General features: G+C 43.1%; 1 protein-coding gene across 1 annotated transcript in view; it reads left to right on the forward strand.

Annotated features, from left to right (window-relative positions):
- Window positions 1-16408, forward strand: part of MAP3K7CL (MAP3K7 C-terminal like) — a 42418-nt gene extending 26010 nt beyond the window's left edge. The window contains exons 4-5 of the mRNA XM_053313051.1: window positions 7271-7386; window positions 10838-16408. Of these exons, the coding sequence (XP_053169026.1) occupies window positions 7271-7386; window positions 10838-11018 (297 nt within the window). The 3' untranslated portion in view covers window positions 11019-16408. The remainder of the gene's footprint in view (window positions 1-7270; window positions 7387-10837) is intronic.
- Window positions 16409-16748: the final 340 nt, after the last annotated feature.

The raw sequence follows: 16748 nt of genomic DNA on the forward strand, positions 1-16748 counted from the left end.
AAATAAGATGGCAAAGGTGATGTAAGATGGGACTAGTTTGAAATTCCTGTTTTCAGACCTGCATTCAGCCAGTTTTTCTATTCTAAATGCTGGAATGGAAGTCATCTTTGAAAAGTGTACGAATATGAAAGGATGTTAACAAAGCCGTAACAAAGTCATGAGTTTCTGGTTCCATTTGGATTTATTATGTATCATTAACATTTTGTACCACCTTTCATTAAAACAATCCCAATGTGATCTACAAAACATTAAAAACAATATAAGACTATAAAAGTTACACAAGAAAAATATGAAATCGGAATATTAAATTACAAATCTAATTAAAAGGAGTTTTAAAAAACCATACACAATTGGGACCATAAAATATAGAGCAGCAACAACAACTCATATAAAAAGCCAAGATTTCACACGCTTTCTGAAAACTGTGATGAAGAGTGAGGAGCAGATGCCCACCAGAGGCTTTTACGCACAGCAGGTGTTACCACAAGTTTATGGGGAGGTTTTACTGCGAACTCAAACAATCAACACAAATAGTGGCTTTTTTTACCCGGATATAAATCGGGTTACACTCTAATCAGTGAAAAACCCGAATTGTGTGTTAACTGCTCCATGATAACTTGCAGGGACTTTGGGATAAATCTAGTCAATATGTGAACGCACCCCTCCTTTCCAGAGGAGAGTCGAGTTAAAGGGCTTCAAAAGCCCCACCTGAAAAGCTTCCAGGACAGCATTCCAAAGTCTGAGGGTAATAAATGAGAAGGCCCTGCCCTGTGTTGCGTGCATGACAGCCAAGCCTCATTCATTGTTGGCACACATAGCAGAGCTCCCTCTGATGCCCTTGTCAAGTGGGCAGAAACCCTTTGACATCTAGGAACAATATCTTGTGTCAGTAGAACTATTTTGCAGTTCAGAGAGGTTTATAAATTTGGCTTTGGGCAGGAAAAAAAATGTAGATGATTTGAAAGAAAGAATCTGGTTCTGACTATGAAACCTGTCCAAGATCTCAAATAGATGAGGTTTTTTTTAAGCTTTCTAACTATATCTTTTAAGTGGGAAGTTGATAGACAGAAATAGAATGATTTAATATTTTTCATCTGCGTAAATTTAATAGATTTGGGAAAGATACACTGTACTAATTAAAACAATAAAGATTTGTTTTTCTTGTAAGAATCATTGTTCAGGTTTTCCTATAGTTTATTTGTATATTAGTTCCTTGTTGTATAGGGTTGATTGTGATTGACACCATAGATGCTACTTTGGTTCATCTTTGAGTTCCTTGAACACAGAGCACTTCATGCTCTATATTTTGTAGTGTGAAATTTGTTCTGATTATTTAGTGGATAGAGGCATGATGCTGTCGGTTGCTTATACTGAAATGCAGCTATAATAGAGTACATCATTAAAAAAAGGAACAAGGGCCCTCCTCTCTCTCTCTCTCTCTCTCTCTCTCTGAAAATAAACTCCTATGAGCTCAGATCTGAAAATTCCTTCACCATGACTCCATTCCAACAGCATTTTCTGTCCAGGCCCTGGGGTGCTCTGGCACAAACCAAACCCTGCACCTTGGCAGGTGATATGACTTCATTCCTAGCTTCAACTGCCTATTAGCAAGCATTTTTAAGCGATACCCCCTCAAATATCTTGAAGAGAAGGTCACCTCTTTACTTGACATGCACAGTAGTGCTTAATGTTTATGGAGATGCTAAAAACCTTAGTGTTGCAGTACTCCCCTTGAATCCATGTAAAAATAACTGAAGAAGCAGTTGATAATCTACTTGGTGGCATTGCACACTGCCTGATACAGCATCATCTCTGTCTCTGTCATGGGAATGGTGCACACTGCTGCCCAACTTATCAGGTCAGTGTTCTGGCCCCAGTTTCTTACTGCTAACACACTCTCCTTTCCAGCACCAAGCTGCTCTGCTTTTGGTGCTGGAGGGGGAAATGCAGCAGCAGCAAAATGCAGGAGCCAGCAAAACTGGAGGCAGTACATGCTCCCCAGTGCATCAGACAGTGGCACACAGTCGCCTCAGGACAAAGTGCACACTGAAAGGAGAGAGTCAGCACTGGTCTATATGCTTGGTTGGTGGGCTGAGGAGAAGAGGCCAGGGTTGTATTGGCACCAGGCTTGCCCAAAGGAGTAGAGCTGGTGAGCGGAGAGAGGCAGTGTACTGTGACTCTCCTCAAGCAGTGAGAGGTAATTAACCACCTCTGGTTATAAGTCCATTGCTGCCTGTCTCCCTAACTTGCCTCATAGGGTTGGTTATTGGGCAGAAGATATGCAAGATGCTTTATAACCTAACAAGGGTGATATTTATTTATTTGTAAATGTTGTACTGTCTTATACCAACTATTGGGTGAAAACAGTTTTGACCTTCCACCTTTTAGTGGATTCAGATGAAATGACTGGCAGAGTATACTGGCCCTTTTAAATGGGAGAACCAGAATGGATATGTGGTGCCACTCCCTGCCCAGCGACTCCAAACATCTTTCTCCACAAATAGAGGAGGCCAAAAAGGAGCAACAGGGATAGAAATAGATTTATTTTTATATCACAGGAATGCTGGGTGCTTCTTAACTGGGCAGCAGATGAACTGACTTAAATAAATAAATAAATTGGGGCTTAACGACTAGTTGCTGCACTATGAGAAGTTCATGTAGCTAGAAGTCTTATTCATAGTCAATGGTTACAGACAACATATGATCACTTGCTTTTGCATAGACCAGTTGCTTTTCAGTAAAAGGAACAGAAGATGTCTTACCAGGATAATCTAATTAAATTGCACCCAAAACATGTTTAGTTGCTTGATTTAGAGTGGTAGATTTTTGAAGGTCCTCTCCAGTTTGTGGGAGGGTGGAGTTTTCCTGTGGAAATATAAAACTAGCTGTGATCTGATGCAACAGAGGTTGACATCCAGAATAAGGCTCACCATCCAAAGACATAGCTAAGGGAGAGGGGACCGATGTCCGTTCGCCCCTTTCCCTGGTGGCCCCTCAGAGTGAAGGAGATAATGAAGAAAATAGGAAGGGGTGGAGCTGGGAGTCCCAGGTTCTTTGAACCCATCCACTCAATTATAGCTATACCCCAGGGACAATCATGGGACTGGAGTGGAGCACTTTTTAATGATCTCCTCTTCCCTTTGAAGCCCACTGAATCCTTCTCAGAAAAATGTCGAAGGTCACATGCAGTCTCACCTTGGACACTATGTTTCTCTTTTTTCTAGTTCTCTCCTTGTAGATTTCGTTCCCCACTACGTAGGAAACCTTTCTGTCAGATTCAAGTCAAGTCTTCCTCTATTTGCACGCCAGTCATCTACCTTGCCACTTCAGCTCCTGTAGTTCTTCCTGTTGGGTTTTTAAAAAAATCCTCCAGTTAATTAGCAGAGCACTAAAGAAGCTACCCGCTCCAGTTACAGAGTAGTTGCAGAGTTTAGTTGTTGTAGCTATTTATAGAAGACAGATGGAGATTCTTGTAGAATAAATACAAAGTATTTATTGGTGAAGTACACCTTTGGATAGGAAAGACCTAACCCTAATCTACAGAACTATGTAATGAATAGGTAGGGGGAGAGAGAGAGAGAGAGAGAGATGTTTCCATCTGCTCTCTAAGAGAAAAGGAAGTGATTCTGACTCTCAACAGGAAATACCTGAAGAATAATATCAAGGGTAATAGGGTTAATATCAAGGGTAATAGGGTAGAGACAGGTAGGGAGACCCTTACTCACTACCCCTAATCCCAATGCCCCTAGTGGTCATTAGGATAGTTGGTGCAAAAGGTTGATGCACTGGAAGTCCATCTCCAATACTTCTGTATACCAATTTTGAAGTGGGTCAGAGAGGATGCTTAGGAGCGATCATGTCTACTGCTCTATTGAGTTTGCTGTTCAAGTTCTTCACCAGGGCATCAACAGAATCACTGGCAGAGCCAACTCTAAATTTTTTCAAGGCTTCTTAGAATCCTATTTCAAGTCAGGTTCCTTACAAAATAAAAGAAAAATAGATGCAGACCTAAGTTTGTAAGTCATCTTATATGACTTTCTGATCCTCTCTTGCCTGACCCTATCTTACCTTTCCTAGCCTTTTTTATGGCTATACCACTTCAAGCAATCCTCTTCCTTCTCTCGGGTATTCAGGCTTCCCAGTCTTTATATAATCACCACCTTCTAACTAACTGTCCCTTGTAAACCCCACTGTGCCTCTGATTCTGTCACTCTGTCTGTTTAGATAAGAGCTGCACAACTCAAATGCCCTAGTGGGCCAGAACCATACACAACTTGGCATGCAAGGTCCAAGGTAAATTTTTAGCACATTATTACATTAAAATTAAAAATATCATTAGTTACTTGTGGATCGATTCCCCCTGTCAACAGACCCATAGTTTTAACGAAGAAATAGTTATTTTTTGCAAGGAGAATTTTTTTGCAAGGAGAAAAGAGAAATGAAAATCATGCCCAGCCCCCTCCCTGCTGCTGCTGACATACTAACCAAGACTGGAACACTGTAAAGCTCCAGCCTTTTAGCCACAGGACTATTTCCATTGATGCAGCCCTGCTGTACATCATATCAGCCAGCTATTAGAAGTACTATAGTTCTTATAATTCTCACTGTTCCCAACACTTTGCTATCAAAATGACTCATTTATAGAAATCAATCAATCAATCAATCAATCAAATAAATAAACTGAGAAGGTCCCCCCTGTATCTGCTGCCATCACTTATCTCCAGTAGTCCTCTCCTTTATTAGCTATTGCCCTTGATCGCAGGGAATGCTTTAGGCATGCTTTAGTCATCCAATAGAGAAGATGCAAATATTTTTTAAAATAAAGAGGATTTATTGTTCCACAAAGAAAAACAATAGCAAATGAAACAAAAGTTGATCCTTTCCAAGAAACACACAATCAAAACGATTGGTTGCAGTAGACTGTCTTACAGTCCCAGTCCATTTCCTAGGTTCACTCCACTTCCTAGGTTCTGGAACCCATTGAACTCTCCCTGTCAGTCCCAGGACTTAGCCACAGTTGCCATGCTTACCTCACTAATCCCCAGACCAAGCAACATGGTCAAAAAAACAACTGTTAACCAGTGAGTTCTTCACAATAATTATATGAACAATAATACTGGCCCAGTTCAGGTGATTCTTTCCTGGCCCATACAATTAAAAGGGGTGTGTGCCTAGAGCACAGATGTCCTGCCCACATGTTTCTTTACGGGGAGGTGCTATTTGTTCAAATAGCCACTCTATACATGCTCCAAATACAAGTTTAAATGCTGGCATGAGGATGTCCATGAAATACGACATGATGGGCATGCTTTCTGCACATCCCTCCTTTATTTGCACAGGCTGGCAAAGTATTGTCCAAACCATCCTCTAGTGTAGGACACCATTAGAAATGCTTTGTTTTGATATCATTAACAAAATGCAAAGCAGTACACAACCTGATTGGGATATAAACTGTATCATTTTAAGGTGTAACATAATACAGGAGTGTGCAACGTACAGCCATATCCAGCCCACCAAAGCTTTTCCTGCAGAACAATTAACTTATGGGTGAGTTCCCACATGATGGCATAATGAAGTTTCAAGGGAAAGGCCACAATAGGCCAGAACTAGTGGGCCAAGATCTATACATCAACTATTTTTGATAAAATGCAGGGACACTCAGTGGTATTGTCCTGGAGGGTTGGGTGCTTTTGCATCCAGTAATGGTGGGAGGGCAGAGTTCCTTTGCAAAGGGAGAACTGTTGGTAGTGTGATGAGTGGACTGTGGCTGTTCCTCTTTAAGAGTCTAAGACCTGTGACCAAAGTTTTTCTTCCCTACCCACCCCTGCATTCACCTAGGCATTTTACTTTGGTTTTTGTTCAGTGTTCAGACATTTTATTACATTATTATAATCTGCTATTTTATTTTTATTCTGGTGCTCTGTGTGTTTTGTATGTTTCACTGTTTTTATTCTGTTGCTTTTATGCCTCTTTTTAAAAGGTAAATTTGTAATATATTGCTTTGAAATATCTAGCTTTAGTTTTAATGGAAAAGATCGCTTCATTTTCCCTACATAAAAATGAGTCATCTGCTTAACTCTGTGTTGGAAATAGAATTCTGTATTGGATCCTATCATGTGGCTTGGAATGGGAAAAGGCAAGGGCCAGCATCCTGACTAACAAAGCATGGGTGCTCCTAATAGCAGGGTTCATACTTTGCTAGCCCCTGTGCTGCTTGTGCAAGGCTGCAAATTCTTTCCGAAGTTCACTCACCCAGTTTAACAAAGTGCTCCAGGATGCTTTCCTGACTAGCTGCTAATTAGCAGCAAAATGCTTCCGTTCAGGCAAGTCGCATTCGGAACAGAAACAGCAGGGGGAGCAGTCTCTCAGCAACTAACAACCGGGCAAAACAGCAACTTTTCCATGCTGGATCTGGATGTACCACTCCGGAGCTCAATTTTGCAGCCATCAAACTCGAAACAAGGCATTGGAAATGTGAACGGCACCCTGCTGTCCGTGTAGGGACTGCGGTGTCAGGACGCAGGAAGTGTGGATACACACTTAAGAACATAGGAATAGTCCTGCTGGATCAGGCCCAAGGCCCATCTAGTCCAGCATTCTGTTTCACACAGTGGCCCACCAAACGCTGCTGGAAGCCCACAGGCAGGAGTTGAGGGCATGCCCTCTCTCCTGCTGTTACTCCCCTGCAACTGGTACTCAGAGGCATCCTGACTTCCGAGATGCATCCTGACCCAGGGTCTAGTGTGGAAAGCACCCCGAAGCACAAACTGGGAACACATTGCTGAGGGTCATGAGATTTGCTTGCAGCCTAACAGAGCACTTCCAGAGCATGGTCAAACTTCGGAAAGTATTTGCACTCTTGAGCCAGAGCGCAATACTGCCCATGCTTCGGAACCAGTGTGGGGGCTAGTGAAGTGGGGGCACACAGTGCTGTTGAGTGCCCACATTTTGCTAGTCAGGATGTCTGCTACTGTCTTTTTCAGATGACGCTCATGTGATAGTCATCGTTGTTATGACCAGTTGTCACTATTGTTCATTGTAGGCTCTAACTGGTGAATATAAAATATTAATACTCCTTTCAAAAAAATTACTTAATTGTAGGAAATAGCTTCTGGAAAGCTGACATTCATGTTGCTTTACTTCAAGGAAAGTTTTTCTCAAAGCATTTTCATGAGAAAGTTATTCATGTCTCAATTTGAAATTCAGCTTCTAAGTACTCATTTGAATACAAAAAGCCTCAGACTATTTTCCCCCCTTTATGTCTATGAAGCCCCTGCCTCCTTGCCATGACTCAAAAGAATCTATGCAAGTATTCAAACAGCACTGCCAAATAGCAGAAGAATACTATGAAGTCAAAAAGGAAATTGCACTGCTTGAAGAGAGAAAGTAAGTGGTTCCCCCCCCCCCACAATAAAGAAGTTATATGTCATGCATTCAAAAAATGAAGAATATCTGTATAAAATACTTTTTACAAGCTAATTATGGTGGTTATAAAATTCAGGGTTATATTTTTCAATAGCTTTGTCACCATCCCAAGTGTATGTTCTATGTGTAGTCATGCATAATCATAATTTGAATAAAGTCTTATTGTTCAGTCTTAAGACTTATTCCACCATCATGTAAATGCTTAAAAGGCGATGCATCACTGACTGATGTCATGCTATGAATTTCAAGGACATCATGCCAGCATTGCATGAAGATACATCTGGATAAACCTTTAGAACCAGGTTACTAAAAGTAATGTCTGTAATTGACAATAAATTCAAGAGCCTGCATATATTCAGGTATTTTTAGACAAGAAAGAGGCAAGAAAGAGGTAGCATGTCCTATGACCTGGAGAGACTGTAGACACCTGTCATTGATGGGGACAGGCCTCTTCTGCTTGCTCAAGTTTGGAGCATTGACATGATTCTGGTCCAAGCCATGCACTTCATCTGAAAAATGAGAAGTAGAACTAATGGTAAGGAGTGCTTCTTCACTAGATCCGTCTGGTGAAAAAGTGTTCACATATAGACCTTGGAATTGCCATTTATTATGCCTGCAAACATTTGAGACTGAGTCTTGAGATTATAATCTGCTGTGCATTTATTTGTGCGGTCGACTTCCCTTTTTGGCCCATGAGTCTGATAGTCTTTGATCATCATGTCCTTTTGCTCTAGCCTGTCTTGTCAAGTTACTGCCCCTTTCTGTTGTAGAGACTTCTGAATTCAGGCCTAACCAGCTAAGGGCCAACCAGATGTGACATTAATTGCATTTATGCTTCCCTGTCTCTTTTTCAGAATTTGCGCAATTTTCCGGGCTAAACTGCACATGATGTTAAATGCATGCTCTAGAACATAGGAACATAGGAAGCTGCCATATACTGAGTCAGACCATAGGTCCATCTAGCTCAGTATTGTCCATACAGACTGGCAGCGGCCAAATAGATCTTCTAGGAGAAGGATCCACAGCCTGGGCTCAGCAACAGAGAAGGCCCTTTCACTCATTCATGTTAACCACACCTCTGATGGTGGCAGGACATGCATCCAGGCTTCTCCCAGCTGATCAGAATGGATGGTCAGGCTCACTGAATGTTGCTGACAAAACCGGAGTAAATTCTAGAACCAATCCTGACATGCCCATCAGAAACTTCGTCACTATTCTCCAGAAGTAAGAGCGGCATTTTCAGTTACAATGGGTTACAATGGGTCTCCAACTATGGCAGGCAAATTGGGAAAAGACCAAAGGCCATCTTTAGTTCTGTTGTCTGATTGATTTGTGTGTGTGGCAAAGTATCTCCAGCTATTGGTATGCTTCCTTGGACAGACTGAAGGTGCTGGGATGATCCTGATGGCTGCTATGACACATGTGGTTTATTTTAAGCTTTGTTTCTTACTGCATACATGGCAGGTGCATCCCACCCACCCCCATCCATAAGCATCCCCTTACTCCAGAATTTTCTAAGAGAAAGGAAGGGGGAAAATTGGATAGAAAAAGAGAGAGAGAGATGGGGAGAGAGGGAAGATAACGAGGGAATGTAGAAACATAGGAATCTGCCTTCATCTAGCATGTTCATCTAGCTCAGCATTGTCTATGCTGACTGGCAGCCGCTTCTCCACGGCTTCAGGCAGGAGTATTTGCTAGGTGCTTTTAAACACAGCAGGCTTTACCATGGGTTTTCAGGGAGGCTTTACTGTGAACTCGAAGTTGTCCCCCCAAAATGACACAAATAATGGATTTTTTAAAAACCCTGGATATAAACCAGGCTACACTCTAACGCGCAGCGAAAAACCCGAATTGTGTGTGCACTGCTCCTCGGTAACCCGCGGGGACCTGCAGTAAATCTGGCCAATATGTGAACACACTCCTTTCATTCCGGAGGAGATGCGAGTTAAAAGGCTTTAGAAGGCCCGTGTGAAAAACTTCCAGGAGATACCATAGGTTGAACCTGGGACCTTCTGCATGCAAAGCAGGTGCTCTACCATGGAGGAAGGGAGGGAAAATGAGAAAGATGGACAGAAAAGAAGTGATAAAAATAGAAGTGCCTTGCATGGTGAGAGGGAGGGAATGCTCTAATATACTTTTTGCATAAGGTTATAAAGAATGAAACAGTATTCATCTTTATTTGGGTTTGTTCCTCCTGTTCTATTTCTTTTTAAGAAACAACCTACTTCTTTATCAAACTCCATAAGGCCAGCTCCACAGAAACTGTGTTTCCACTGCAAAGGAGGTTTTTGTTTTTGTTTTGCACAACACAAAATGTGCCCTGCTGCATGTTGGAATAAATCAAAGATGTTTAATTGCAATAACAAAACCCGAAGTCTGTCTGCATGTTCCCCATATAGATAGACCCCACTGTACTTTGTTGAGATCTATCTGTTAGTCCTCTCTTAATCCTTTTAACTTGATGTGTATTTATTAGAAAGCCACATATTAGGTCAATTGCTTTGCAGATGTCTGAGCATATTGGAACAAGAGTTCTTTTATTGATCACATTCGCATATGAAGTCATGCCATACTTGTTTTTTTCCATTTGAAGATTATCCATTTGACTGAAGTAGGTAGCAGGGCTGAATTAACATTATAGTGAAAAGAGAGCCCAAAACAAATTGAAGCCGCAGCTATGATATGAGAGCATGTATAACATATGCTTCCTGTATAAGGCTCATTTAATATTCCTTTTCAAACAGAATGGCTTATATAACTTGAGGACAGTGGCCAGTTTTCTAGTGGTAGAGAAACTTAAAATACTGGTCCCTTGCACAGCCTGAAAGGCAGAAGAGCCATGAATAGTGTGGGAATAACACAGGGCCCTTGATATGGGAGGAGTCTCAAGCACCAGTTAGCTATGAAGCTCTTGCCCTCCATCTGAGATATGTGGGTATAGCTATTCATAATAGGAGAAGGGTACTCTGCACATGCTCACACTCATTTCAATTATCTTATTGCAGGGCCTGACTCGGGGATGGGTGGGAGGGGGGAAGGGTTAGGGCTACAATTGATGGGTTTTGACCGAAACCAGTTAGAACAGAAGTGTGTTTACATGTCTGAGGCTGTGTGAGTGTTCCATGGGTTGACAAATGTATGGCTCCAGAATATTGTTTAGCATTGCTTTCCCTGTTACGTTCAGTATGCCACTGATATAACCTACTGACTGAATTAGTATAACCTACTGACTGAATTAGTTAATGAAGAATAAATGTATTATAAAAGGCACTCTGTATGTTGAAATAAAGATGATGATAATTATTTCTGGTAGAGAATAATCCACTATAAAGCTAAACCTATTTGTTTTCACATTTGCATTACACTGGAATGTTACAAATGGTACCTTTAATTTTTTTTATCTCTTTTTCAGAAAGGAGCTGATAGCTAGGCTAGATCAAGCTGAAAAAGAGAGCATGGATGCTGCTCAGCTAGCAAAGGAGTATGTAGATCTGGCTGAGGAGAACCGGACACTGAAGCTGGCCCAGACACAATGTGTTGAACAGCTGGAGAAGCTTAGAATACAGTATCAAAAGCGACAGGGATCTTCATAACTTTGAATGAACCTGTCTGAGGCAATAAAAATCCAGGGTCTGTTCTTTCCCCCTAAAAGGTTCCCTCTAATAAGTTGGAACACTTCACTTGCAGAATATGCAAACGTCTAAATTTGATTTAATGCTTGCCAGCCGCTAGCTTAATATAATGGATATTCTATCTGTTATATAACGGATATTTTATTTCAAGTAACATAATTGAAGGCTTATCTATCCCCATTATATGTTCTAATGGATCAGATTTCTTTTCTAAAGATATTTCTTCCAATTTAAGAAGATACATGCATACTAGAAACCGATATGAATAGTCTCTCTGCTGGGAGGTGGACCATACTAAGGCATGTGGCAGGAGCTCTTTAATACCTGGGACAATGGAACATACCACTGTTCTTTTCTAAATCTGGTCATGGGGGTGGGGGGTGGGGATCCACTAGCCTGATATATGCCCAAAGGCAACAATATATTTAATAACATTTTGAAAGCTAGGAAGTAGGGGTGTGCATGGACCATGGTTCAATCCATGGTCTGAATTCAGACTGGGCTGCAGCCCGGAGGACCGATTTGGCCCAGTTTGACCAAACTTTGATCCAGTCTGCCGATTCAAGGCAGTGCCGGGGAGGAGTGGCACCTTTAAAAGTAAAGCTGCAGGACCTTAGTAACTCCTTACCAGCGTCACCACCGCTGCAGGCAGCTTCCAGCCATGGTGGCGGTACCCCCATCAGCCTGCGTGTGGCGGCAGCACAGCTCCATCATTCACCTGGCATCTGTGCATGTGTGAGTGACAAAGGGCTGCTGGAGGGAGTGCCGCTGCTGCTGCTGCAGGAACCTGCCTGCAGCGGCAGTGACACTGGTAAGGAGTTACTAAGGACCTGCAGCTTAAAGGGGCCCGCACCGCCCCCTCCCAGTGCTGCCTTGATCCACTGGACAAGTTCAAGGTTCAACTGAACCATGCCAAACTGGTCCTCTGGACCAGTGTTTCTCAACCTTTTTGGAGTCAAGGACCGCTAAATTCTTCGTGCAGAGTTTCAAGGACCGCTACATTCTTCATGCGCAGTTTCCCGGACCGGCAGTTAGTAAAGGGGTTTCAAATCTATCTATCTATCTATCTATCTATCTATCTATCTATCTATCTATCTATCTATCTATCAGACTTCTATACTGCCCAAAACTTGCATCTCTGGGCAGTTTACAATTAAAATAATATAAGCATTAAAATAATTAAATTTGGAATCTTTTGCAAACATGGAATATTAGGGGTTCTCAACCTTGGGTTAAACTCCCATAACCCCCAACCACAATGGCATTTGGCCATTATGGCTGGGGATTATGGGAGTAGAAGTCCACCAATGTCTGGATACCCAAGGTTGAGAACCCCTGAATCTAAAAGCCTGGGTGAACAAATTTGTCTCCAGTATGTCTTCAGTATGTGTGGGGTGGGGGTGGAGGTGCTTGTGATTACTCAATGGAGAGGGGATGTTGGGCCATTAGAAAAATTCAAAAGCTACATGGGGGCAATGAAAACAACGCACAAGCAAGCTTTTGAATCCCCCAAAATGCTTCATCAGGCTGGATGTCAAGCAAAGCAAAAAGGAGGTGAGGAGAGGAGAGCAGGGCAAGCTCAGTAGAGCCGGAAATCTACAGTTTAACCCTCTCATGATGGAGGTGGAGTTTTAGCAGGAGTTGTGTAGTCGCAGGGCAGGATCCAGACAACGTTAGTCACGACCACCCACTGAAATTAATTTAGTCACCTCTCATTTGTGTCAATGCTGCTTGGTCATGATCACCTGACTTGATCTGGATCCTGCTCTTAGATGTGCACTTTGTGAGGTGGACCTAATGAAACCCGTGCAGCTCCTCCAAAACTCGTTAAATTCGTTACATGGCAGGTGCTGGGAATGGGGTTTTTTTAATGGTGAAAGAAAATGTGAAGAAGAGCGGTGGAGACCTGGCATTAAAAGAAAGGGGGGTGATTCTGAGATGGCGGAGGGTGTGGGGTGTTGTAGTGGTAGATGCCTCATTTTCCTCGCTGGGGAGACGAGGCACTGTTCAGGGTGGGTGAGGCAATGGTGCACCGGACTGCACTCGGAAGGTCGCCTGGGTCCAAGAGCTGCCGCCACTGTGCTTGCGCACCAGAGTGTAGCAAGTGTTCCCCATCCTCTCTCACAATGTGCACTCCTGTGCCCCCCTCCCAACTCCCCTGCGGGAGCCAATCACACCAGCCTGCCTTTGGGGCCACGCAGCTCACGTGGTCCCGCATGCTGCCCGCGCATACCTGCGAGGTGAGCCAAGGCGGCCCTCCTCCCTCCCTCCTCTGCTTAGCCCTCACCGCGGCATGATCCCGGCCAGAGATTGTCCCCCGCACCCGGCGAGGTCATAAAGGGGACCGCCGTCCTCCACCGGCGGTGCAGACCAGGGGGTTACAGGGGGCAGAGGGACCACAACACCCCACCGATGCAAGAGGGAAACAGCGTTCCCTCTCAAGGCGCCTCGACCACAATAGGCAGCTGGGTTTCAATCAATCAACCTTTGGCTGCAAACAATGAGCATGCAAGAACCAGCAGCCCTTCAAGTGGCAGCCCTTCAGGTGGCATACCTTCCACACCGCATACAGTTTGAAGCTGTAAAGATAGGGAATAAAATAGCTGTAGGAAGATCACAGCAGCACGTGGAGGCAAGGGACAAGAAGGTGATACTCTTCCTCTTCCGTACCATGTGCAAAATTGAGGAAGTGAGTGCCTTGATTGCAGTTGTTGGGGGGGGGGTTTGACTCCCAGTCAGGGACCGGCGCTCAACCCTTCGGGGACCGGCAGCGGTCCCCGGACCGGTGGTTGAGAAACTCTGCTCTGGACCACAGATCGGTCTGAATTCAGTCTGCAGATCGAACTGTGGTCCATGCACACTCCGACTAGTAATATGGCACTTCAATCACTTTCTTCATGTAACTACATTAATAATGATAACTTGTATAACTCTAATACAGTAAGGAAATGGGGAAAGGCAACATTTCCTTGTACCATCTAATACGCCAATCTTAAATCTCCCCTTGGAAGTAAGACCCATTGATTTTAATGACTTGCTTTGGAAGCCAGGTTGGTTAGGATTGTAACCTAGCACACCAATCCAAAAGAAGAGGGAGTCATATAGAAATTACTTTAATAGGATTTGCTCAAAATTGGAATGAGACTATTGGGCACCAGCAAGCTAGCAAAATGCCCGTCTGCCCCCTACTTTAAAAAAAGGTGGGGGGGGGAAGCAGGAGGCATTTGGCACCCTGCCTGAGGTGCACCTCAAGGCCTTGAGCTGACAGTGGTACAATACTTTCTGTGACTAGATCTTTTCACTGTAGTGATGCCCTTTAGATTGCAAACAGTTATGGTGGTGGTATGTGAAAAGCCAGTCTGCACTAACTTAACTCAGCCAGGTTAGTGCATAGCAAGCCAGCACAATTTTAGTCACAAGCTGTGACTAAAACACACAGCTTCCATGTGCAGAAAGTATTGCAAGAACCAGCCTATATTTCCAAGTATTTTAAGTCCAAGATAAATTGGTTTTGACAAAATCCATGATCAGACTTCCATAAGTGTCCTCTCCTCCTTACATGCAGCTTCAAGGCCTCCAAATTGGATTGGGGCTATGGTACTCAGAGAGAGGGTCAATCCTCCCCACCCCACTCTACACACATGCTTGTTTCCCAATCTGAATTGTCCCCCTGAAGTTGCAATTTGTCCCACTAGGGTGAACCCATGTGGCTTTTGGTGCCTAAACCTGTATCCAGCACAAATAGCAGCTCTTTGGGAAGGGGCAATGTAGATCAGGAAAACAGCATGAAGAAAGAGTTACACTCCCTTCTCCAGTGCCACAGCTCCAGTCCAGTTGTCCTCCCCTGGCTTTTTATTTTTTTTAAAAAAATCTTTAAATTTGATCTTTAGATGACCAGTGTCGGGCTTCCCCACCCTCCTCCGTGAATCAGGGTTCTTTATCCGGTGCCAAGAGAGGCAGGAGGCTCCGGTTGCCAGGAGAACCCCAGCAATTCCCTCCCAGAAGATAGGAAGAACTCGAAGAAATAGCCGGTGGCTGCTGGGGGTGGGTGGGTGGGGGGTGGAGATGGAATAATGTTGACGTCTGCCCCACAGCTGCAGCCCTGTGACTGGAAATGCTAGCGAGGCAGGTGGAGTTGGAGGAAAAGGCCCCTTAGGAGGCCAGAGATTGGGTGGCCAATCCACTTGCCTGGCCAAGGGAGAAGGAGCAAGCTGGAAGGGGGGAGGATGTAGGGCTTTATTTAAGGCAGGGGCTGCCAAAGAAAAGACAATCAGCAGGGACCGAGGTTGTTGGTCTGGTGGGCTCCCAGGGAGGAGCATGGATGTTTATTCCCACTGATAGGCAAAGGAGTGGAGTGAATATACTTCCCTCCTCCCCAACTCTGAGGCAATGCCCATGCCTGTAATTTAGTGTGAGCAAGCATGAAGGTTGATTGGGGAATTCCTCCTCCCTAAACACGGACAACCATCTTATCTCGTTTCGGCCTAAGAGCAAATTGTTATACTTAAATCATTGGGGTTCATGCAGGGGTACCTTTTAAGTTTCAATGAGAATGGGCAACAAGATACCTGGGCAGCGGGGTGTAGATGAAGATTCAAAGACTTCCTTATGGATATATTCAGGGTTTAACTGCCAAGATGCAGCATATTTTAAGAGTATTTGTTGTGGTTGTTTTTAATATCTTGTAATAACCAGAGATATGGGTGCTCCAGGGAATAAGTGTATTCATTCTGAAATGTGTGAGTGACTCCCCCATTCCCAACTTCCCTAAATTACACCCCTGGTTCATGTCAAATGGAAATTTGTTTAGGCTTTTAGGCAATTCTGAGCATACTTACTTTTTAATAAATTCCATTAATATCAGTGGGGCTTACTTCCAAGTAATTGTGATTAGGGTCAGAAAGCTAAAATTGATTGACATTCTGGCTAAATCACTCAGTGGTACTACTCAGGAGTTACTCTAAAGGACTACTAAATTTTATTGGACTTCCTCTAGTAAATTCAGTCAGGATGTCAGCCATTTTCATGATTACATGATTGTCAGTGAAGAATAATTGGAACCTCAGTCCCAAACACATCACTTGCAAGTAAGTTCAGAAATGGAATTTCCTTTTAGGTAATGTGTTTAGGTTTGTGGTGTAAGAATAATAGATGTCTATATCCATAACTTGATTAATTTTCTAGGAGAAATAACTGGGGGGAAATGACTTAAATAACAAATAAGCTGCAATGATTTTTTCTTCTTCCTCCTCTACTGATAACTGTGTTTTCCTGAATCAGCTGAAAACTTTGTTATACTTCCATTTCTATTCATACAGTATTTTTTTCATTAAAAGACAATTTCAAATATTTTTTCCTGCTTCCTTTATCTGCCTAGAATTTTAAACTTTAAACAAGGTATTTACATGCATATATTTGCTTGAATATTATTAAGGTTCAGCTATTCTAGAATGGTAACAATTATCATTCTTATAGCAATGGGCCACCCAATTCCACTAAATCACAATGGAACACTACTTCTTTATTTAATTTTTACATGTATATCCTACTCTTCCTCCAAGGAGCCCAAAGCACAATACATGGTATGTTTATCTTCACAACAACCCCATGAGGTAGGTTAGGCTGACTGTGACTCTGTGTTTCATGGCTGAACAGGTATTTGAACTCAGGTCTCTCTGGGTACTCTCCTAG

The sequence above is a fragment of the Hemicordylus capensis genome, chromosome 3 (genome assembly GCF_027244095.1).
Source record: "Hemicordylus capensis ecotype Gifberg chromosome 3, rHemCap1.1.pri, whole genome shotgun sequence".
Lineage (NCBI taxonomy): Eukaryota > Metazoa > Chordata > Lepidosauria > Squamata > Cordylidae > Hemicordylus > Hemicordylus capensis.